The sequence below is a fragment of the Sardina pilchardus genome, chromosome 5, assembly GCF_963854185.1.
Source record: "Sardina pilchardus chromosome 5, fSarPil1.1, whole genome shotgun sequence".
NCBI classification, from domain to species: Eukaryota; Metazoa; Chordata; class Actinopteri; order Clupeiformes; family Clupeidae; genus Sardina; species Sardina pilchardus.
Window position 1 is genome coordinate 11379020 of NC_084998.1, and position 25610 is coordinate 11404629.

General features: G+C 40.8%; 1 protein-coding gene across 3 annotated transcripts; it reads right to left on the reverse strand.

Annotated features, from left to right (window-relative positions):
• Positions 1–9980: 9980 nt before the first annotated feature.
• Positions 9981–24972, reverse strand: emsy (EMSY transcriptional repressor, BRCA2 interacting). 3 transcript variants are annotated; one of them, XM_062536446.1, is made up of 21 exons: positions 24835–24972; positions 24035–24083; positions 22026–22134; positions 21793–21892; positions 21608–21682; positions 21337–21512; positions 20812–20967; positions 17807–18066; positions 16929–17163; positions 16222–16440; positions 15990–16139; positions 15629–15802; positions 15373–15509; positions 15111–15287; positions 14636–14840; positions 13978–14142; positions 13206–13361; positions 12779–12948; positions 12200–12685; positions 10750–11133; positions 9981–10333 (listed from the first exon to the last, which is right to left on the reverse strand). In XM_062536446.1, the coding sequence occupies exons 3-21, from the start codon at positions 22129–22131 to the stop codon at positions 10136–10138; spliced, it is 3729 nt and encodes a 1242-aa protein (XP_062392430.1). In that variant the 5' UTR covers positions 22132–22134; positions 24035–24083; positions 24835–24972; the 3' UTR covers positions 9981–10135. The 3 variants fall into 3 exon arrangements, with proteins under 3 accessions (XP_062392430.1, XP_062392431.1, XP_062392428.1); XM_062536447.1 differs by having other exon boundaries at positions 16255–16440; positions 23839–24083; XM_062536444.1 differs by having other exon boundaries at positions 23839–24083.
• Between the last annotated feature and the right edge of the window lie 638 nt (positions 24973–25610).

A 25610-nucleotide genomic window follows, 5' to 3' on the forward strand; every position in this document is an offset into this window, starting at 1 on the left:
GTCCTGTGTATCTGCGCCACTGAAATGTATCTATCGATCTGTGCTCGATTGTTCTTCCTTCATCCTTCAACTACCCAGATGTCTGTCACAGTGACTTGAAATTGAGTTTTGAGAACTAAATTTGAATTGTGAGAATTGAATGTGAAGAAAGAGTTGAATTTTTTGGACTTCAGTTCCAAATGAAAAAATTCCATTTCAAATTATACTCAGATTTAGTTTTTCAATGCAATGATTCAAGTTTAGCTATTTGAATTCAAATATAAATGACTCAAATTCAGTTTCTGGTGGCACAAATGTCGGTCCATACCATTCCATTGGATGTTAAAATTTTAAATGTCATTACAAAATAGTATATAACAGTAAACTGGGTTCATTTTGGTTTAACAGTACTTTGAGGTTGATTTCCGGCATGAGTGAAACCGGATATTTTTGTAGCTTGTTAACTGAAAACAGACTCAGTCACTTTCTTTTCATGCGCTATTGAGTCACTTAGTAGTCATGTCTGAGTCAGATATCCTCTCTGTCTGCAAGATGCCGTCACTTTGGGTGGGACTGCAGCGTCACCCACATTAATCACGTACAGTGCTATTAATCTAAGTGAATTCCTTATCTTTTACATCTAAATTGTTCATCAAAATTCCTACATTGAAGTTCAGAACAAATGGTGGCTTGATCCAAACAGGATTGTGTAAATATTATATTTTTGGGATCATGCAAAATAGGCTACTGAATGTTTAGAAAGATCTATAAAGTAAAAATACTTTGAAGCCTTGCATGATTTTACCCTTTTAGATGGCCCAGAGACAATTTCTTGAATTATACTCCAAAATAACACTGTTTTTCTTTTCAGTCTACGAGTATGACTAGCAGAGATTAGAATCCGAGGAAGAAGGAGGCAGGCACTGCCAAGACTTCCCAAATAGACACAAAGTCTACTCTTTGATGAGAACCAGGCCAGCTACACGTATTTATGTTTTACAGATGAGGAATTCTGTTTCATCATACTAGAATGTATGCATATACTTAGTAATACATTCTTTTCCGTTCTCAATTATCTCTTACTTACACATCCACACATCTACCACACAGTTCTATACTTTAAATGTCCTCTAAAGCTGCTTAAGAGAACATGTTGTAGATCTCCTTCAAGACCGCCCACATAGAAAAAACATGAAAGAAAAACAGCACAGTACATTACAATGTGAATTATTTCAGTTCATAAATTCAATGTGCTTCATAGAAGCAAATGAAAGCAAACATCTACTTCATCTAATAACAGTAACCTACAAGTACAATAAGACCGTTTGAGACCATTTGTCGTCATGTTCTGTAATTTGTATACAGTACATGCCACTCCATAATGTGAATATCATTTATGTTTGAAGTAATTGCTGATTTCTGTTCTATGTATTGATTCGCTTCCTGCCTTTATCTTCTTGATTCAGTTTTCCTCCCCATCTTCTCTCTTTCTACTCTGATATCAATTCAATTCTAGTGTCTGATTTCTACAGTGGCATTAAAGTATCTTAAAGGGATATTCCGCCATTTGTGGAAATACGCTCATTTTCCACCTTCCCTCGAGCAAAACAATCGATATTTACCTTGTTCCCGATCATCCAGCCATTCTGTGAGTCTGGCGATACAACTTTTAGCTTCAGCCTAGCATAGATCATTGAATCGGATTAGACCATTAGCTTCTCGCCTGCTAGCTTCATGTTTAAAAGTGACTAATATTTCTGGTAATTTTCCCATTTAAAACGTGTGTCCTCTCAAGTTAGAAAGTGCAATAAGACCAACTGAAAATGAACCCTGCCGTTTTTCTAGGCTGATTTGACATGGAACTACATTCTCATCTGGCGTAATAATCAAGGCAACTTGCAGCTACTGGCACTACTACTGCTTGATGTCTATGGGGACTATTTTCAGATGCTGCGTATGATATCACTGCGCCTATGGTACGTTTGCAAGTTGCCTTGATTATTACGCCAGATGAGAGTGTAGTTCCATGTCAAATCAGCCTAGAAAAACGCCAGGTTTCATTTTCAGTTGGTCTTATTGCACTTTCTAACTTGAGAGGAGACACGTTTTAAATGGGAAAATTATCAGAAATCTTAGTCACTTTTAAACATGAAGCTAGCAGGCGAGAAGCTAATGGTCTAATCCGATTCAGTGATCTATGCTAGGCTGAAGCTAAAAGTTGTATCGCCAGACTCACAGAATGGCTGGATGAACGGGAACAAGGTAAATATCGATTGTTTTGCTCGAGGGGAGGTGGAAAATGAGCGTATTTCCAAAAATGGCGGAATATCCCTTTAAGGCATTTTACAGAGTCCCTGTAGATCCAGCACAGGGCAAGATTAACTAGAATACAGTTTGAGAGAAGCCTGGCTCAGAGGGAGGGGGGCCTGGTTGGCCTGGAGGTGTAGGGGGGAAGGGAGAGAGGAAATAAAGAGGCAAGCAAATCAGGACGCTAACAGGAAATTCATTCAGACAATGTATTGGCATAGTTCACGTGTATACAGGCATTCATTCAGTGTTGCTGATGAATGTAGAAATATAAGTAATTATGATAAATATAAGTAATCGTGGGGGATATTACCTGGGAATTATGCTAGAGATGTACTAGTCATGAGCACAGGATACTCAAGACTAAATTAACCTCAAAATAACGTTGCCGCAACAGGACATTCCTCTGAAATAAATACAAAAAATATTATTATAGTATATATTAAAAAATAAAACGAATTCTTACTAATACTACTACAATAATTTTAACAAATGCTGTATTTTACATTCTAAATATATTATGATTTGATTGTTCGATTGCTGCCTCTGACACAATGTTTTTGAATACTTACAGAATTGTTTATAGCTATTTAGGGCATGAACTTCCACTGTCGTTTTTCCTAAGAGGTCTAATTATATTTACCAGACCATGTCTGCGCAAATTGTGCCCAGCATCCTTTGTAGCACAGACATTATGGCCAGACAAAACATCATTACTGTCTGAAACTTCCTCTGTGAGGCCTCTGAGGTACTGATTCATGGTGTTATGCAAGGCCTCTGGGGCTGTCACTAATAGAAGCAGAAAATAGACTATATGACTATATTATTTTGCAGCACCACGAGCAGTAAACCATAGGTTAAAAGTCACTTCCGTTTCTTACATGAAAAAGTGTCAATATTTCTTGTGAGTTTAATAATGAGTCAGACCAGTTCTCCTAATAATGAATTCTTGGAATTCTGTGACAGAAGAGAAAAAACCCATCTGAAAAATACACCACCACGAGCAGCTTGTTATTTGATACGCCTCAACATCTCACCAGTGGAGTAGTCACGCCCCTACATTTTAGTCTGATTGTCTGGACACATTTCCTGTTTTAGAGATGTGCGACATGTAGTTGATGTGTATAGCATATGACGTGTTTTGCTGCTTGTTTATCTCACGGATACCGGTTCTATACGTAAACTCAAATATAATATGAATGTAAGAGACTGAATCAGATGTCTATATTAATGTCTAAAATAGTGATTGGTTCAGGACTCCAGTGACAATGTATGAAAAGAAGATAATGTCAGAGTTACAGTATATTGATTATTAATAATGCCTTATGTTACACAGTAGTTTGTGTCAGTTTTGATTGGTCCTCTGGGTTTTCAGCAGTAGTATGTATAGATGCCATACAATAGTTATGAAACAAGCTATGAAAGCTTTCCGGAATGCAACTGAATGTTTTTATGGAAGTTCCCATCAACAACAGTTGTGCAGCGATCGCCTGGGTTAGTGATCACTGCAATTACCAGCAGCAGCTTAAGGGAATCTAGTCTGGCAAGACCAAACATAAAAAAGAACAATAATAACAATACAAATAATATGAAATATTATTATTTTAAATATATTTTGTTGTGATATCGAATTATATCATCTGCAAGATAAACTTTCCTTACACTAGAGCACATGACAAACAACAAAGGAAATCAATGGTAAATCTTACAATAAACTACGAAAATTCAAATAAATTTGTATTGCAGGACATTCCACAATACTGCTGTTGACTACACGCTGCAATATATCTCGATACAGCGTTCTCTTGCTCTCATCCCCTGATGTTTATATCCCAAGGGGCTTAACTGGTCTCACACAAGCTGCTTGCTCAACATGAGAACACGGAGGTTACAGGAGTCTCACAGTCTTGGTTATTTATGGGTACTCTCCTCCCTCAAAGGCAGTGGTTTGTGGAGCTTGTGATCTGAAGGCTGCTGTTGAGGAGATGCCGAGGGGCCCTTTTAGCCAAACTGCTCTCTGATGAATGAATGGTCATAGACTGGAGCATTTTGATAACACTGTCTTATCTTACCACATACCAAAGGGATGAGCATAGCATTTAAAGTTGACAGCATGCTTAGACTGTAAAGCATGCATAAGACTTCCTGTTTCTAACCAGACGCAGATGACTGAATAGTTGACCAGTTCTTATTTCTCATTGCACTCTGTTAAACTGTAAAACAAGATAACTGTTGATCTTACGTTTTTCATTGAAAGATTTTACCTACTTTTAAGTACCTTAGTAAAACATGTGTCACATAACAGATTTATTTAGTTGGAACGGGACTGTTGTTAAAGCCGACTTTCATTGGCCTGTAAAAACCCCCTTGTAAAATGCTCATCTGTACTGTTACACATGAGAAACATGTTAATTGGCATAGGAAAGTTCATGCAAAGCCTTGAGCTTTGAAGATGCTAAGGGCATCATTTGAAGTAGAGCCACATGTAATGTGCTTAGATCACCTTGTTCGAGACAAAGCCATTCAAGTTAACTGTTAACTGTCTTCACTTTCTTTCTATGTGTTGAATGGACAATTGGATAAAGTTTTTAAGTCAAACTACATTCAGTTTGTGATTTATAAATGTTTTCTTAAACACGGTCTTGGGTCAAATTCCATTAGAAAGAAGAATTCTTTCTGGAGTAGTGAAAGAGAACAGCTGGGGTTTTGTAGTGTGTTGTTTAGTAGACATGAAGAGTGAGGCAACTTGAAACACTGTGTCTTGGAACATTACTCATAGAATTGAAGGGGAAAGTTAGGGTGTTAGTCAACATGCTGCTAAAGAGAACCATATGTTCCTGCCTTGATTCAGTGAAGGCTAATAGTCAGATGTCCAACCCAGGAGGGCATACTCACACACGGCATATCACTTCCACTATGTAAATAAAGCCTGTATAACCAGTGTGGGGATTGGGCAGAACGCTCCACTCCCAAAAGAAGTCTCTGTGCTTCTTCAGCCTCCCTTCTTTTCAGAGGCATCAGTATACAGGATAAATGATTCCTCCTTGAACCCCGCTCTGAGAACACAAATGGGACTTTCAGAGCTGAAAGAATGAAGAGATATCAAGTGCCACAAAAGACTGCAGTAAAGTACAGACGGAGAGGAGTGTTAATCCTAGGATCACGTTAACAGCATGCCGTTTTGCACTTGAGGCCAACTTTTTTTTTTTTTTTTTTTTGAAAGAGTATCACACCCGAGGAGGTTGCTTTATATTGATTTTGTTCACTCATTGTTTTTATGTTTAGTTTCACTCCGACCTCTCCAGGGTCAAATGAAAGATAACTCTGTTGTATTGAGCTTAGAGAAACATTGCCACAAAGGAATGCTACATATTTGATACAGAGATGGGCTTTGGTTAGGTTAACATTAAGCATAGCTTTCATTACACATAAACATGTACACAAAATAAAGCACATTTAAAAGTATATCTGTGGTTTTGCCTCAGCTATTTGTTCATGCTTTTTCTACATTACTTTTAATTCAAAAGTATTGAATTAAAATGAATATTCATTTTCTGAATTAGTCAGTAACATCTTGGTTCATTCTACCCCTCAAAGGGGCTCATTTATAATTAAAACTGATTCAACACTGTATGGACAAAGGACACTTGATTTATAAAACAGGACTTAAGCACATACACAACAATGCCTCAACAATGCAAAGTGCTTGTCACTTCATCTTTAACTTCTGTTTTCAACATTGCACTGAATGAAAAGATGACATTCAGTTTTGTGTGCATTTTGAGATTCATTGACATAAACATTCCCCATTCATCAAATAGGTGGTGATTGGCAGTAGCTGAGCTACTTGTAGCAGAGCTACTAGCTTAACTACATTTCTCAGTAGCTTGGTGGTAACGTAGCTATTTTCTGAAGCAGATGGCTTTTCAATAGCTTAGGTGTTTTTTGGACCATTAGTGTAGTAGCTTTAACAGAATTTACATATTCCAGAGCATTTGTGGAGCTCACAGCGGAGTTTACTTCTAGCCGCCCATACATGCCAATTCTATTCAGTGAGTCTGACAAATGTGACGCATTTGTCCAACAAAAGCTAAGAGGAGATGGGCGTTGGTTCTTTATTGCACTACACTGACTAGGAAATTAGGCTACTTCGAGGAAGACAACATTGTTGCAATGAACAGAAGCAACACATCATTTTCCAGAACATAAGCAACAGAATTGTGCTTTCTACTTGTCTAGTTTCTACTGCATGATTTTATTGTACAATGTCTATAAAATAGACTGTCAAAATTGTTTGCATAATTTTTATCTTGCACATGGTAAAGATAAACTGACTGGGTAATTGTGCTTTTAAATACAGCACCAACAGTTCAACTGAGCGAAACTGGGATACACGAGAAAACATAAAGCTTTAAAAAAGTCGCTTATGATGTAAAAAACTTTTGTGAAATTTATGTAACTTAGACACACCCGGGGAAGCTTTTGTGATGTTGAGCTTCATTTAACATAGAGTAAGTGGTAGCTTAGCTCATTTGCCCATTACTTCATGTGGTTAGTGTTGCTCTTACTTGTTTTAAATGGGATATTGTTAGCCTGGCATAGCCAAACTCAAACTATTTGGACTTGATTTATGGGGAGTGTTTTAATCGATACAGGCTACACGGAATTGGATAGACCTAACCATTCAGAGCAACAACATATCTAAATCCCATGGGGAGAACAGCAAAAACATTCTTCTTCTTGACAAATGCTTTAATCGCTGCTTGCTATTCATCATTTTGTCTTTTTTCGCTTTTTTTGAGCCGCCAATATCTACTATGACCGCAGCATCTCATGTGACAGAACATCTCGCTTCTCTGGTGCCAGCCTTTTTGTTGCTAATAAAATCAACACAGAAGTGCACAGGCTGAGGTGGATGACTATAACTGATGCTCATCTGTCATTTGTTTGGCCCAAATCTCTCTGGTTTGGGCAAGGAAACTTATCAAAGGACCGACTCCAGACCGAATTTCGCAATCTCAAAAGTTTGAGAGTGGGGTAAATTTGGGCTGACTTCCAGGCTAGGCACTGTGAGCCGTATATCATACTGAAATGTGACTAGTGGGAAGAGTATGACCAAGCTTAAATCAGGTACAATTTCTTTGCAAACTCTCTGAAAACACCTAGTGCAGCAGCCCCTCACCATTAACAAACCATTTAGATGCCCTTCTGATGACCACTGTCCAACTGGGACATAAAACCTCCAGATACCAATCTCCAAATACTGCCAGGATATGATGTAGCTACTTGTGTACAACTATATATCTTGTGTACAACTATATATCCATTGACTAATGTCTCTGCCTTTTGTCCTCACTGCTTGAATTTAAAGTCAACTCATGGTATGTTCCAAACATCAAGAGCATTTGGGGATTTTTGCTGTCTACACAGAAATATCAAACCACTGTATTCGCCTTTAAATACGAAACCACGGCGTTAATTACCACATCAAAGGAAAATATGATCTTACTATCTGTACTATGACGCAAGGCTTACCTAAGTAGAGTAATTTGACTCTTTCTTGTCCTGTGTTTATTGGGCACACCAGCGTCAAATCACCTATCCCTTAACACCCTCAAATAATTGTCAAAATGAAACCAATGCATGTTGGCGTGCAGACTTGTTGCATGTGAACTTTTTTTTTTTTTAAACTAGGTCACAATCTAGAACAATAACATATAGCCCTGTATACAGAATGTTATGAATGAAATGAGCTGTTTTGAGGCCAGTTTGTAGTAGGCCTATGATTGACTTTAGCCTACTAATTGTATTACAGTAATTTCCCGCATATAAGCCGCATTGTGTATAAGCCGCAGGACAGTGTTTTTTGCAGGTTAAAAGAAACAAAACCATATTAACACCATATTAACTGCCCCCCTGTATTTAACCTCATAGCTGAAGACATTTTGCAAAATCAATGTATAAGCTGCGGCTTATAGTCGGGAAATTACGGTATTCCCCCGTCACTCCTCCACTCCAGAGGGAACGAGGAGGGAGACGTGCTACAGATAATCCCCCAACTGCCCCTCCTCCTTTCCCTTCTCAACTAAACTTCTGTGTGAGACCTTCTCAGGCGCAAGCACGGGGTGCTTGTAAAGTAGGCCTATAGCCTATATAGGGCACCCACTCCCCACATGGTGACATATTGAAATGAGCGATACGCTTTCGCGATTCGCCCATGCCAAAAAGCGCAACTGTTTTTAAAAGCAACGTCGAGAGGCAGCTACTCTACTCTACTTTTGTGTTGTGTTGTAGTAGGGCAGCAATATAGGACAAAATTGGGTCAAGATAAATGTTTGTGCTGGATTTTACAACGCCATTGATTTAGCCAATCGTAGTCAAGGCTGGAACTATCCGTTTTAGAAATGTGTATGAACCACCTCTCCATCTGACATTTTCAAGGACATCAGTGTAAAAAAAAAATGAGAGGATTTCTCTGTTGCTAAATAGGGGTGGGTTAAATTATTCAATTATTCAAATTCAAACAAAAAGTCCTCTACGCACTAAAATCTGCATTTGAATAACATCCAAAGGTGAAAGAAGAACCTTTAAAAGGTCATCAATAGTTCAAGCACAGGTGCTCTAGACAGACAACATAGACAGAGACAAACAAATGTACAGTTAAGTACTGCAATTGAAAGTGAAACTAGAGCACTTAAAACGTCACCTTCAAAAATATATATATACAATTCTCATAAATATGATCGCAGGTTCGAAGGTACTGAGGTGTTACAACTGAACAGCAGTATTCTCTATGCCTGCATAAAGATCAATAGTGGAAAGTCCCACTGTATGGGTAGAATGGGGAGAAACAGGTTCATAATATGTGAGTATAAAGGGCAGGTTCTCCAATTACACATCTTTGCCTAGTACAAAACCCCCTGCAAACTCAATGTAGTTTACCCCCTTAGAAACCACTCACACAAAACAAATGTAGTCACTGGGATTCACCGAAAAGTCTACCCAACCCCGCCTTCTCAGTCTTATCTGTTTACAATTGTGATGACGTTTATCCTGGTACTTTCCATATACTCAGCTGTGAAATTAGTTTTGACAGTTTTTTATGAAATGTCAAACACATTCAAGTTTCTAAACACTTTTAATTAATCTATCTTTGAACAGACATAATGCAATCTGATGAGAAACATATTTTACATCTCTTAACTTTAGCTCTAGCTAAACGGAGGACATATTCAGCCATTTCTCCCATGATCCCTGTAGGCAAACACTGTACCCACAGATTTTTTTTCTGTCCATTAAGTATGCACTTTGTTCGGAGTTTCTGCTCAAATCATGTTGAAAAAATAGCAAGAATTTGTAAAAGTTGTTCAAATGGGAAAAGTTTACTAAAAAAAAGAAATGATTGTAAAATGTACAGAAATGCAAGTAAATTGGACGCTGCAGGGTTAAGTGAAAGTAATGTCATCTAGCCTACTTAAACATCACGTAAAGTCACATTTATTACACTGATGCATTATGGCCACTTGTATCTACTCCATCTCTAGTTAAATACACAGGTACAACTGATAATACAGCAACCCAAACATTTGACCTCTGAAGCGCTTTATAAACAATAAAAACACAATATTTTTTTGATGATCTTCACAAATTACTTTCAATTTGGTAATATTGTTTTTAAAAATAAATTGACTTCATTCAAGGAATTTCCTTGCATACCTTTCCTTTTCAGCTCCGCTGTCAAGTTTCTTGTTTCTCTATAAAAATCACTTTTGTGATGCCATGTGACTGGTGTGACTGACGACAGGAAAAGGAATTACGCCACTACGAGGCCATATGTGGTTCTTGTGGCTTATTGGGACTGGTCGGCACAGCCTTCCATTGGACTCGAAGCTGCTGCCTCGTCATTGCTGCTGTCCACTTCTTGCTCCATAATGCTTTCGTCGTCCAGCCGCTGGCTGGTATAGTCTGTGATCTCAAGAAAACCACTCTGCTCCACCACTACGTTTGACTGGCTAGAGTCTGGCATTATTGAGTACTGTGGGATGACCTGTGGGATGACACAAACAAACTGTAACTAGATGATAAAAACAACAACAACAACATTCCGATATTAATGTTTTTGTTTTTTCACTTGTATCTTCTGCACTTGCAATGAAATTGAAAGGAAATTGCCAACATTTGGGGAAATTAGCTTATCCACCCCATCTCCCCCAGAATTAGATAAGAGGATGCATGCGTTTCGCTTCTCTTTTCTGTGTGTGCAACAAGCAAGTCTGACGCTGTCCGGGTTACACCAGTTAGGCCTTCAGTCTTGGAGTATTCACAAAGACAAGGGTATACACCATCTCATTGAACTATTGGCAAATACGCTAATTTCTCAAAATATTGGCATGTTCCTTTAAACATATGCTTGATTAACCTGTGATCTCAGGCACTGCAATCATTTTTTTGACGGCGAGGTACCTGAATGACATCCATATCTTTGTTCTTCTGGGAGGCGAGTCCTGGCATGTGGCTGTATTTGCCGAGCTGCGGTTTTGAATGGTGCAACACAGACGCGGAGCTGCTGATGAGGGATGTGGCAGCTGTGTCCTTCTTGAAGGAATCACAGTCGCTGGAGGAGTCAACCACCATAGGCTCAGCACTAGGGTCAATCTCAGCCTCCATCATGGATATTTTTAGAATATCTGATACGGAGGGCTTGGCACTCGGATGGCCGAGGCCTGAGCTGGACTCTGGCACCAGTTTGCCTGTCGCTTCTGCGGTGCTGGTTCTTGGTGGTGACACGTGACTACCAAAGGTGATTTTTGTCACCGTTGCCCCCTGGGTGATGATGGGCTGCTGAACCTGTTCAAGCAGATGAAAAGTTGCCCAGAGGTTGCTCAGAGGTTGCTCAAAAACATAGTTCTTAAGAGAGCTGTAGTAGGCATTAGTGATGCGCGGGCCAACCCATAGCCTGCGGGTCGGGCCGAATGCGGGTATGATGTGTAGATAATATTGCGGGTGGGTCGGGTCAAAATCGCTAGATGGCAATAATACGAGTTAAAAATATCCATGTGCAGAATTGTGTGTAAGATTTCCACCTTCTATCCTCTCCCTGTCTCAAATGCACACCTAGAGTTGACTGGCTACAAAAATACCCCATTGGAGGGGACAAAGCCTACTGTATCCACAAGATGCATTCTGGTGTGTCCATTGTTCAGATGATAGCCTAAAAGACGCTTCTATTTCATAAAACACCTGACGTAAGAGAACGGATAACAGCTAGATCTTAACCTGGTAACTGCCCTGCTCAGCTTACTCTTGGATTAAAAAATAAATAAATAAATAAAAAACAGTTTAGTTTATAATTAGTCTTTCACATGACATTGCCCAGCCAAAATCTTCTCATCCCATCTTCTTATTAATTTGCAATAATGTTTTGTGTGTGTTTTTTCAAACTTGTTCAGATTACCACCAAAACTTTTTTTGATGGTCAGCAAGAAGTCTGGACATAACACTGGCAAAGGCTTTGCTCAAGGTCACTATTAGGGGTATTACATGGGACAGATAGGCATGTGTTTATGTTTGCATGCACGTATGCCAGAGAGAGAGAGAGAGAGAGAGAGAGAGAGAGAGAGAGAGAGAGAGAGAGAGAGAGAGAGAGAGAGAGAGAGAGAGAGAGAGAGAGAGAGAGAGAGAGAGAGAGAGAGAGAGAAAGAAAGAAAGAGAGAGATGCAACCACGTCCCCTATTGTTAAGATTATACATTTTTGGGTCTGGTCATGTTTCGGTTCTATGTTTTACGCATATTTTGTCAGGTTGGGGTGGGAGGCCGATTGGATCTCCGAAACGGGTCAGTCCGGGTGAGGTTCACGAACAGCCCCAACCCGCGCATCACTAGTAGGCATTATCCCTGAGAACTGTACACCCACCTGTCCTGAGGATGTCTTGTCAGATCCTACAGGATGGTGTGCCTGCAAGGGTGGTGGATGGGACAGTGGAGAGTGGAGGTTAGGCCTATTGTGAGAAGTCGGGGCCTGTTGTAGCTTAGGCAGCTGGGGAGTATGGGGAGGCTTCATTGAGAGGACAACCACTGGATGGGTCCCAGAGCCCGAGGGCTTTTCCTTGGATGGAACTGTCTCTTGCGGCTGTGGCCCTTTTTTAAGGGCAACGGTGGACGAGGAACAAGGCTGGCTGACCGTGGCTTTGCTCGGCTGGGTTTGCACTGGGTGAGGCGTGTGTCGGCCCTGTTCTGACTGGGTCGCCAAAGTGCTTCTCTGTTGAAGGGGCGGGACAGCAGGCTGAGAGGACCTATAGAAAAGCCCCGTTTGTGGATCAAGGGTGTCCCCTTCGAGGTCTCCTTCCTCCATCACCTGCTCCTCTGCCTGTTTGTTCAACAGAGATGGACTTCCTCCACTCTACAATCAAAAACAATGGCGACTGCATGTTATATCATCCAGAAACACCAGAGACACAAACACAGCTGGAAAATTAAGATGGCTCTGTGGTACCTGCGGAACGAATGCTGATGTAGACGACGTTGGACTGGACTTCCCAGCCACCGCTGTTTGTGTATTAAACAGGGACGAAGCATCCTGCTGCTGCTGCTGCTGCTGCTGCTGGGAAGGTGAGGTCACCTCACCAACCGGAGCTCCAGCGGAGGCGCTGGGCGTGAACTTACCTGCACAGAACAAGATCGTAACTTTGCATCACTACCAGATCATGTAAACACACACTCATCTGAAGGTCAATTCCACAAACAAATGAGGAGAGGTGCTTTTCAACCAAGTCATGGATGACTAAATTAAAATGAACTGAAACTGTGAATCATTCTAGGAAGATAAATATCTAATATTACAAGAGCTATAATTATCAACAGGAAGCCATAAACCACGACTGACTGGAGCGCTTCAACGACTATACGGTCTCTGCTCATACCGGCTGGAATGTACTCCGTCAGGACCTCAGCTTCCCCCTGTGTCTGTGCAGGAGACTCTGGGGACGGTCTCTTCTCCTGGGTCATTTGAATGGGAACGGCCATCTGGCTAAGATCAATGGTATGCTGTCGTAGTTTGGGGTCGGCCTTCTCCCTCACTGAAGAAAAAAAGATCAGTGGAACGACGACGAGTTGTTAAGGGGAATGACGGGGGAAATCCCTGCAATACTTCCTCATACAAAAGGGCATCCTCTGCTGCAGCATTGCGCTTGACAGATAAGCACAATGCAAGTGGCACAGAGCATATCAACACTGAGGGTGCTTTCACACTAGGTCCTCTGGACCGGACCCGGGTTCGTTTGGTCCGATGGTTCGGTTCTTTTTTGATAGTGTGAACGCAACCGTACCGAACTCGGGACCAGACCCGGGTCCGCCTGAAAAGGTGGTCTGGGGTCCGTTCGCTAGAACAGGTTGCTTAGCAAACGTTCTGAAGAATCTAAAGAATCTTTACCTTTGTCTTCTTCATTGCACTGCCTTCTGTTGTGTTGCCAAGTGATATTTGTAAACAGAATTCTCCAAGTTCGTGTCTAGAAGCATGGTGCTTATGACGCAAACGGACCCGGGTGCGCAGACAAACATGTAATGTGAACACAGACCAACTAACGGTAGAAGTAACCGCACTTGGGTCCGGTCCAGTTAAACAGACCTAGTGTGAAAGCAACCTAACATAATGGAAAAGGAGAATCAGACCAATAGCACAAGTAGGGAATGCACCTGATGTCTGCTGGAGTTCAAGCAAAGCCTTAATGGTGGAGGTGGCAGACTGAGACTCTCCCAAGACATCCTGGTAGATAATGGTAGGACCGGTCTCAACCTCTTGCTCAGTCCACTCCTGCCCTCTGGAGGCGATTACGCGAACGACAGGTTGAGCATCTAAAGCTAAGTCAGAAAGCAGGAAAGAGACCACTTTATATTTGATAACTAAATTATCAAAGACAAAATAAAATGTTATCATAGGATGTGTTTCAGAAAACTGATGAGTTACCCCATCACCTAAATGTAATGCCAAAATATCTATGGTCTGTTACTCTTTTTCCATCCCATTCATAACACGCACTATGATGTACTGGATCATACACATTACAGCCAGCTGTATCAAACAGATGCAGACGCAAATAAATAATTAAACCCACTGAAGTGTCAGAGTGGCTCTGTTTGACAGCTGACTCATCTCTAACTTTGTGTTTTTAACCTATGCACATGAGTGTTTTTGCATCAGTTTTATATCAGTGTAATGTGGTTCACTAAAATATAGTTCATTACTGTACATGTTCTTCAGCCTGTGACACAAAAGTGAAGTGTAACATCATCTTTCTTCCCCATTGTTCTCCCATAGCACTATTCCAGACTGACGTTTGCACTGCATGTATACCTTGAGCACTGTGCATAGACTCTGAGGGGGGCGAACTGCTCTCTGGGAAGGTCGGAGAGTCGTCCTTGGGCAACCCTTCCTGGCCAGATGCAGCTCCTGCATCTAAGGGTCTGGCCACCTGCTGGAGGGTCTCACTCACCAACTGCCGAGTATGCTCGCTCACAACAGCTGTCTGAAAAGTCATGGGCTTGGGTTTGATTAAAACCTGAAACCAGAGAAAATGTAAAAAAAATGTTAACGTAAGGCAGAAAAAATATACTAATTCTTCATGATAAAAAATGGAGGGCCCCATTTTAGCAATAACAATAATCTGTAGTTATGAATGAGTTGAGAGGAAAAAAAACTGGAACTTTTTTTTGTGGAAAATGTATGTTGATTATAAACATTCAATTGCTTAGTTAATTTATTGGTCAATGTTCTTGGTTATGCCAAACTTTCAAAGACACACATAAATACACACAAGAAAAACATTTACCTGAGTTTTTCCTTGTTGTCCATATACTATCTTGGTGGGGATGATTTTGGTGGTAGTAGTAGGCTGCATTCCTGAGCCTATGCCTTTCGGCTGGGTGACTATCATCTTGGTAATGGGACGAGAAGCAGTGATGATGGCTGGCTTTGCTCCAGGAAGAGCTTGTAGCGTTTTCTCACCCTGTAGATTAGGTTCTACAATTAATCACAAAGTCTTCAAAATGACAGTATTTAAGACAAACCGACATCACAAAATGAAAACGTACTCCTGCATTTAACAGTGTAGTTACAACATTCTTTCCAGGTAATCCTTGAATTGTGGTTCCTTTCCCAGTTGTCTTCTGCACCACAATAACATTCGGCTTGGAGGTCATGGGGATGGTGGTTATTTTTGTTGTTGTCCCTGAAATGCGGAAAAGAAATCAAATAAATATACATATTAAAAAACATGGTTCAGGAGAACATATACTACACAACAAATTCAGTGAACAACCAAATGTCATGTGGAAAAAAATGCCATACCAGACACTATGTTACTGCTGATAATCTTGCCTCCAAGCGTCGCAAGAGATTTGGGAACCACTGTGATGATGCTACCGCTAGTAGTTTTCACGTAGGTGGCTCCTCCAGGAGAAGTTGACATTCTGCCCCCTATTGTGGGGCTGCCTGTTGGGCGTGAGTACGTGGCCTGGGTACCTGCAATTCAATTTTAGTTATTTGTTTATTTGTTTTCAAATCACAAACAAATACAAGGAAATTGCTATTGTTAACAGGGTGATCATATCCAGTACAAGCATCAAAAAGACCTTAAAGCCATCCTACAATACACATGCCGCAGAAACAATGCAGCATCGCAATAGAAAGGAAAACAAAAAATGTTCACCTGTCGGCGTGGACACCAGTTTTGTTGTCATAATCGCTCCGTTACTACTGACTACCATGATGGGTGAAGCATTGCTGCTGGGAAGTGTGGCAGATGATGGCTTGGGGAGGATCTTACTAGGCTGCATTTGCTGGGTGATGATCTTCACTCCTGAATAAAAACACAAATCACATTTTCTCTTCATGCACATACGTGCAAAAATCGGAAAGGTGTCTTCCGGAGAGATGCTCACCAGACTCTTGCTTTATCTGGATGGTAGGCTTACTAATGGGGGATGTAGAAGTGGTTTGAACAGCTCCTAACGACGATGGAACAGGGCTGCTCTGCTGAATCTGTTTGGACGCTTGCTGGTTTTTGGGGAACTGGGCAAGGATCTGTGCTGGAGTCCCAACAAAGGTCTTTGGAGAGGGAAGTCTCGCCGTGGCAACTTTCACTGCTGCTGGAGATGCGCCTGTCGAATAACGATGAAGAATTAAACAGATATCCCATCCCCTTAGAAATATAAGGTTTTATTTTATATTTTTGCGTTATTTACATATTCTTATTCTGTGACAAGTTCATAAGGTGAGGTGAGGAATTCTAAAACTTTGAAGCGGAGTCACTGAACTACCCAGAATGCAGTTAGAAGCCTATAATTCTAAGGCGACAATATGCTTACACCACACCACCACTGCTTAAAATAATTAAACAGGGCAATTCCATGGAAAATTGACATTCGGTCACATCCATGACGCCAATGAAATGCCTTGGTATTTGTATGATGCATTTTTCTCATGTACTGTACATTCTTCAGCCAAAAATAGCAAATGCTGAAATTACATGTCATCACTCGCTTCATCCCATACAATCACATTTTAGTGACGTTATGGACGTGACAAAAAAAACCAAACAAACAATTTTTCGTGGTATTGCCCAACAGTATTACCAAAGTACCCTTACCTTGAGCTACAGTAGACATGACCACTGATGGAGAGGAAGCCACTACTGTCGTCACAGCAACCGTATTTGGGCCAGAGCCTGCGTTGGAACAGGTTGGGATGACAACGGTTTGCTTCTGACTGGAGGAACTCAGAACAGATGTGGACACCAGCTTGGACATGGCGGCATAGTTGTGGGATTTGGAGAGGATGTTGGGGACAAAGCTGGAGCTTTGAGAGGTTGTTACAATAATCACCTGAGAAAACAATTACATGATCAGATACTGTACATTACAAGGACTCTGATGAAGTCGAAACTTTAGTCAATGTTTTGCACCTTTTAAATAAATACAAAAGAAGACATCTGCGTTGCACCGGCATTCCTCCTCTTTAAGATACATTTCACTTTGTGCTGTTAGGGGGAATTCTCCCATGTGCGTAAGTAAAAAAAAAAGCGTAACTGTGCATATTTCACCCTGCGCAAATTCTCCCCTCTGCTTAAATCTGCCATTTACATGCAATGGAGGGAGTTATGCTTTTTGGGAGGAGCAACCCTAGAATCTGGGCGTTCCTTTTGTATACAACTCTTCTGCCACTGGTGGAAAGTCCCCGTTCCACGTTTTTAAAATCAACCGAAATTAAGGAGGTGGTGGATCAGTCTGGTTCTTTTTTAGATAAATCACGCCTCTTTCATAAAGCCGCCTTGATTTCAAACTTGGGTGCTGTGGGTGTGACTGAAGCTGGAACGGGAGAATACGCGCAACACAGAAGTGCGTAACGGAAACGCTTAAAAAAAAAAAAAAAAAAGCTTACGCACGATTTACGTGTGAAGGGGAGAATCCCCCCCCTATGTCAACGAAAGTACCCGTAGGAGGAGGAAGACAAGGAGAAGAGACTGACCTTTTGGGTGGTGGTGTTGGTGGTAGGTGTGGTCGGTTTGGTGAAGGTTATCTTCACTGGTGAAATGTGAGGAGGGAGAGAGTTGGCAATGCTCTGCATGATATTGCTCATCTTGGGGCTGCCACTCATAGGCACCGTGATTGTTTTGGAGATTGGGGGCATGACCTTCGGCACCTCCTTCAGCATCACTGGAGTGGAGCTCGAGGAGTTGGTGCGTCGACGTTTGCGAGGTTTCTCATCCTCGTCTGCACAGCTCACACCTGGGCCACACATACAGAGAGAGAGAGAGCTATGGAACATATGCAACGGCTGTCTACACCAGGCCTGTTGGTTCACACTGCGATCAGACAGTGAGGGGTTTACAGAAACACAATAACACTGGTAGAGCACAGTATGGTTTTTCCATTTTAAAACGTTAGGAAATACTGCAGTTCACGTAGTCATTACGTAGACTATTTTAAAACTGGTACTCATCTCAGGTACTGCACTCTCATGCACTCACATGAACATTTAGCCACAATTCTACAACAGACCAGAACCAACAAGTATCGGTAACATTTAAAAAAAAATAACGTTTTGCACTTTACATTTCCTAACTGGTTCTAATCCCATTTACTTCAAATATCTTACTGACTAAATTGGCTGACTGTTGTAAATATCAGATATGCTGCGACAATTAATGGTTTAACCCTTTTTAAGCAAAACACCTTGTGTAATACCTCCCTATCTCAAGCATTGTACATGTCACAACCCTGTTTAAAATCACACATGATGATGTACGAATCAGCTTGGAAAAAAAGGTTAACTCAAAGTTAAGACCAGACAAAACAATGTTTGGAGACCCCTGTGGGGTATACTACGAATCTCGATTAGTGTGTTAGCGAGGTATGTTGCGCTCAAAGCCAGGGTATGCTGTCATACGAAAGTGGATTTGTTTTAGCGTCGCTGTATCACCATGGTATCTTATGCTCGCAACCAAACCTGGTCGGGAGCAGGTTATGTGCTTAGTTATAGCTCAAATCGTGAAAAATCACCGCCCTCTGACTCATCCTACTGACTAGTGACCAATCAATTATCTTGAAAAACGAAGTCATCTCACATGTGAGAACTCTGTCATCGCATCGACTGAGCAGCTCCGCCTCTTCAAACATTTTGAAACTCGAAGGCGCTTTAACTATGTTGCGCATGCAGATATATCACTTTTATGGACATGTATAGCATACAATATCCGATGACCATCGATTTTTTGATGTTATAGGTTAGACACAAAAAAAGACCACCCTAGATTTTGCAACCGCTCATAAATGCGGAAGTAATCGTTTTTAAACCGAGGCGGTCTTGTGCATCTCCACGTTTCCCGATTGGTCAAAGTCACCCCAACCACGAGAACGCGCACAGATCTGAGCTGAAAGCCTAGTTTGATAAATTCATCCGTGAGTGAGTTTCGTAGTGCCACTCAACTCTGATTGCGACTTTCGTTTTTAGTAGAGATGCACCGATTGCAATTTTTTGGCCGATTCCGATTTCCGATTTTTCATCGAGTTTGACCGGCCGATACCGATTTTAGCCGATTCCGATTTAATTTCTTCTAACCACTTTACAGCACAAACAAAGAGTTATTTTCTAGCCTATATTTTCTTTAATACAACATGTTAGAAATGTAATCAACTTATCAATGGCTGGTAGAAAAATGTGAATAGACGGATTCTTCTTCAAGTCTTCTTCAGCTGCAGTAATCCCAGTGTGGGACATTCATTTCACACATGTAGAAATGCACTAGGAACACTTTCTTTCTTCTCACATCCATATGCAATATCCAACTGTAAATATCTTCAGAATAGCCTACTGATAACTGAAGTTAGTGCTACCTAGGCTGAGATGTTGGAAAATGACAACAAAAAAAACTAATTTTGAGAAGCCTTGAAATTAACACAGCAAATGACATACATTCTCAGTCCACACTCTTCTTTGAACTTTCGCGATTGCTTGCGGATACTCTATGGCGGATACTAAGGAAGTGTCCATATTTGGATGGCATAACGTCATGCAGGAGATCGAAACACAGCTTTCCAACGACACCACGCATGATATGTTTTGTATCACGGTCGCGGTAGGCTAGTTTATGACACGTTAGAATGCTAACTTTTGGCGAATTTAGAAGAAATATACAGGCGTGATCAGACAAAAGGTAATGAAATAAACCTCTAAATGTGTAAAGCGGACTTAGTTGTTGTAGTAGTGTGAAAGAATACATGATAAGTTGGCAAACCGAAGCAAAACTATGTTTATTCCTGCCGTGTCTTGCCTTAAGTTGAGTAAAGGCTATGTCGCTGCTTATTGATAGCGCTTGTGGTTCAGCTGTGGGCACGCAATTAGCGGCAAGGACGGGCTTTGATGAGCGCTGTAACCTGAAGTGACAGCTGCTTAGTAGGCCTATAGTAAATTCCACGCAATATGGCAAAGCACAGCGTTCGCTGCATAAAAAAAACTCAGTATTAGCGCTTTATCCAGCCCTGACTGTTGGCCTAGCTTCATCAAACTTTGCAAACTCAGCTGTGTGAGTGTGATGTTGTTACAAGTACGTGCGAGTGCATTTGACCGGCATAAAATCGGCATGTCTCAGACTGACCGGCCGGTCGCCGGTCGTGGCCGATCACGTGAAAATCGGCCGATTCCAATCGGCGGCCGGTCGATCGGTGCATCTCTAGTTTTTAGCAATCCAGGTTATCCTAAGAAAGCTTGGTTATGTTCAGCGAGATTCGTAGTATACCCCACAGGTGTCATAAACGTAGCAAAACGTTGGATATTCATTTTTGGAAAAGACTATATAAGGGAGTAAAATTCACTACTTCACCAAACAAATATCTGCATTTGTAGTGGAATTCTCCTCTATTTCACATTTCAATTGACACAAACACTGGGGGATTTGTCTACATTCATTTGATCGATGTGATGATATCCAATCGTAGTCACAGAATCACAACATGATGGGTCACTTCACTCACTCTTGACATAAACTGTGCTTCCACTGGGGAGTACGACCACATTGGAGGCTGGGCTGGCAGGCCGTGGAGATTTGACTGTAGGGGCGCCACTGCCACTGGGTGCAGTGACATTGGTGGCTGTAGCGGTGGTGCTTGTGTAGGAGTAGCAAACTACCACTGCAAACAGAAAATCATTATTGGCATAGACTTCCTCAAATGTACTGTATATTTAAAAGGTACACTACGCAGGGTTAGGCATTTTTGGAGACTGTAGACCTCCCTCTAGAGTCTAGAGTCGATATATTTATATTTTTACTCTGCTATTGTAAATAGCAAACTTCTCATGACTTACGGTATTTCCCCTGTACACAATGATCTATGCTATATAATAGTGTATAGTTAAGCTAGGTTAACAATTTGCCTATTACAAGTTTGTTTACCATCAAATTGGCTTCATACAGGTGAAAATCTTACAAAGTGTACCTTTAACCAGACCTAGTGAAGTGATCTATTTCCTGAACATCATGCAATATCTAATTTACCTACCTTCTTTATTACCAGTCTCTGCAGGTGGGAGTAGAGATGCATTTTGATGGGCGGCTGCACTGGCTACAGCATTGGCAGTTACTGTGAAGGCTGTCTGAGGAACCAACCTTGGCATTAAAGGGACAAGTCTACGCCCTTCGACAGACCATTCTGAAGAACTGTTTGGTCCAGACATACTACACAAGGGAAGAAAAATAAAATAAAAATGCAACTTCACAACAGCAGGCAGCAATATTTAAACCACTACACACGATTAGAACAACAAACTTACTGATATGCGATTGTAGAGAGGCGCTCATCGTTGACGGCCCTGCGGACCTCTGCACGATGCCGCTCAGTGGAGATGCTAAATAAGACACAGCCTCAGCGTTATTTTCACTGACTACGACGACAAAAAACACAGACCATACTAACACAGATCGTTAGGCACATCAAGAATAAATAAAAATGTGATACCTGAGGACTTTCGTAAGTTCCCCGAGCAGATCTTTCTTATCCTTTGTGAGATCCCCTTGTGCTCGGAGAGCACTTATTACCCCAGCATACGCCTCCAACTCTGTAGATTTGTTTGTTATATAATTATATACATTTTGCCTCTACAGTCATCACATTATCAACTAAGAGAAATGTGTAATAATGTGTTTACAGAACAGCTTTAGGAAGCAGACAGACATCACAAAGTAACTCACCAAGCTTGCGAAGTATTCTCTTACACTCATCTCTACCAAGATCAAGGAGGGTGGGCCACACTACAGGCATAGTCCCAACCAACTCTGGCTTCTCCTGCTGAATCATGTACTTATCAGAGAAACAAAAAAGAGCATCTTAATAACAACGATAATAACAAAACATTATCATATCTGAAAAAAAAAACCCTTTTGTTTTAGTTTTGTGGACGACCAGACTTGTAGTGTGGCAGAGATGTTTCCCAGATCTGTTATAAAAAGGTACTTGGCGGTGCACAATCAGGCTGTTCTAAAGCAGTGTTAACATATCTGTCTATTCATAGACTAGTGATCAGAATTCTCTAAAATACCAATTCTGTTAAACTCTCACCAGCTTGAGCTGCCCACTCTTTTCTAGGGATCATTTTCTAATGCCCAGGACATTTATCAGCGATGATCTAACTGGTACGACAGCCAGGCATTGCATCTTACATCAACCTGTTCCTCTTTTTTTGCCACACCTCTCACTGCTTTCTTTTTTCTTACACCAGTTGTAGAAAAGGGAGACAGCAGCCACCTCATCTGGTCTGACTGCCTCCAACCAGTGTCTCTAAAGTAATAAACTTGCAGCAAAAATGCCAAGCTATTTGACTGCTGACTGCTGGACACATCAGATCAGTTCTGATCACTAGAAACTAGCTCATCCCCACTCTTCTCTGGTGGACATTCTCCTTTTCTCTTTCACTCTCTCAGTGGGATACACCTGATTGGATTGAACTGGATTGGATTAGAATGGTAAAGACCTGGAAACCTTTCAGGTGGCAATACTAAATGTTTTGGGGAGCTCTGATGGATAGGCTTGCAGCTCCGTGACAGCTTAAGGAAATGGCAAAATAATTTCCCTACAACAACAAAAGGATATTTGAGCGTCCCTCTCATGCCTTTTTTTGTGGTCATTTAAAATAAACCACACTTGTCAGGCTCATCAAAACATTGCCCCATAAAATGCAGTGAGGAATGCAAAATCTGCAACTTTAATCTCTTATTACTCCTCACCACGATGAGTGCTCTGCCTCACTGATCTTCACTTTTCCAATAATAATAATAATAATAATAATAAAAATAATAACAATAATGCACACATAATAATAATAACAACATTTAGAACTTCTGAGTAGTAAACTGTTAAATAAAATGCTGAATTTGTAAGCCCTGTATTTTCATTTACGTAAAGCAACGTTTGTTCTAAGCATTTTACCTTCTACCAGGTACTGTATGTGAATGACCACAGAATTGTAGTCACAATTGATGTCACAGGTTAGTCCATCATTGTTGATATTTTACAGCAACATAGTGATCGAGGTGAGTAATATGTCCATAACTTAAACTTAATTATTTCTATGATATGAGAATGTAACCTAACCCAAATGTCAAAAGTGTCAATACGCCATCTGTTCAATACAGCTTTTTATCGCGTGAAGTCAGCTATTGCAATGTCTTACCATTAACACTTCTGAATGTTAAATAAATAAATAAATAAGATAAGATAGGCACAGCAGCCTAAGCAACCTACAAACAGAACTGAACTGAACAGCAAAATCTATCTAAAAAGGGGAAAAAAAACCTATAGCCTAGGTTAAGCCTTATGTAGTAGAATTTTTGTTGTTGTTGTTGTTGTTGTTGCCTGTGTGACTTTGTTTTTGTTGTTGTTGATGCAATTATTATTTTCATTTTCAAAAATCTCACTACTCTTATTTGAATCGCCTGATTATTTTGTTGGATGTTTTCAACTGAACAGTGTTTTACTTGAATCAGCCAAAAGTGGTACTTAACCCACTTCTGATTAGAGATGATTTCTAGGTTCCATTTGTGCATCCTTGTCTTGTCTGAAAAATATTTGGTGAGAAAGCCAGGGATTGCAGGGGCGGGGCGTTGAAGGGGAAAAACTCCCTTATTTCCACAGCCCAATGTTAAGTATCTCCTTCACTTTGGAAACTGAATGTTGTTGACCGGTATGTTACAGGCCTACTTACTTCTGAAGAATCCAGCACATGCAGACGCAAGGCGCTTAGAGAAGGCTACCTGTACAAAAACAAAACAAAAGAAAAGATGTGCATTCTGCCTGACATTCGCTTAAGCACAACGCTACGTTGTTCCACAGATGAAATAAAAAGGCGCACTAACAATATTGGCATTGAACTTAACAAGGGATCGATTGCATGGAGCAGTGATGCATCAACCTAACCCTTTGTGCATTTCGTGTATTTGTAAGACATAACCTCGAATGAAGATGGTTCAGCTAACGTTAGAAAATATCAATAGCAGTTGGCTGTATAGCTAACGTTTACTGTAGCTTTAGGCTTACGTTACACACCAATCTTTCAACATATTGTAAAAAGTTCATTATTTTCTGTATTATTGTAAATATAAACTTCTATTTTATCCCTATAACTGACGTAGCGCTATGTGTTATGATGGATCCTCTCCCCAAAAATAGCTAACGTTAACGAATGGTCAACTTAACCGTTACGTATCAGTAACCTGGTAAAAATACGCTAGCACTTCAACAGAAGTTAAATACCAACTAATACAATCAAAACATATTATTTCTTTATTTAACCTGCATCAACACAGTTTACGGCTGCAAATGGAGGATAGGGTGCCGTAATAACATAGCTAGCTAGCTAACTTCACTCCCCTGAAATGGTAAGGAGTAGTGCTAACGCTAACGTTACTGTCTAGGCACCATTTGGTGTGTTGTTATTGTTGGATATTAATAGCAAGGAATCCGCCCGATGCAGTAGATAATCCTGAAAGGCAAGCAATGCATTACCTTTTTGATGATGCACTGGTGGTTAAGAGTCATAGCAGTGAGAACATCGTTAATATGTCCACAAAAATTGGCTCAGAAACACATAATTAGCCCTTCTTCTTTGAGGTTTTTTTTGGTGGTATCCACTTAGTGCAGCGCACTACCGCCACCTACAGCAAGACCTCGTTATCTCTTATCCATTCTACGGAACCCTGGAGGTGTCAATGCAAGATATTTCTTTTTGTGCACGCGTTTTACTAGGTTGTGCGCATCCTTCACTAAATTGAGTGTACAATCTGTAAAATAAGACCATAATCTAGTCAATTTGTTTTTGTAAAATCCGACAGTGTATAGTATCAAATGACCTGCTCCCCTCCCTCATGTCCCCCTGAGTCAAAAGACTATTATTTGTCTGGAAAAATCCTCCGATTATGGAAAAACAACTGTCTGGCCGGGTTTCCCAAAATTGTTAAGAAGCTCTTAAGTGCTAAGAACTTCTTAGGAGCGTTGTAAGAATGTTCTAAGAACGCTCCTAAGAAGTTCTTAGGACTTAAGAGCTTCTTAACGATTTTGGGAAACCCGGCCATTGTTATGTTGTTTTGAATAGCCACATGTGTTGTACAATCCGTGGAATCATTATATGCAAGCAAACCACATACAGTAAATCTTTATTGTTGAGGTCAGACATGATATTCATCCAAACATCGTGCATCTTGACCTGTGCTGTAGCCAGATTCAGTGCAACATCCAAAAAGTATTGGAACACATGCTAAAGGTGATCTTAATGCCTTAAATTA

Coding starts and splice junctions, on each gene's coding strand:
- emsy (XM_062536446.1), bottom strand. CDS start 22,131: ATGATTCAGCAGGAGAAGCCAGAGTTGGTTGGGACTATGCCTGTAGTG. Junction 11,134..12,199: donor ACAAGACATCCTCAGGACAG/GTGGGTGTACAG, acceptor CTGCTTGAACAG/GTTCAGCAGCCCATCATCAC. Junction 10,334..10,749: donor AAGATATGGATGTCATTCAG/GTACCTCGCCGT, acceptor GTCATCCCACAG/GTCATCCCACAGTACTCAAT.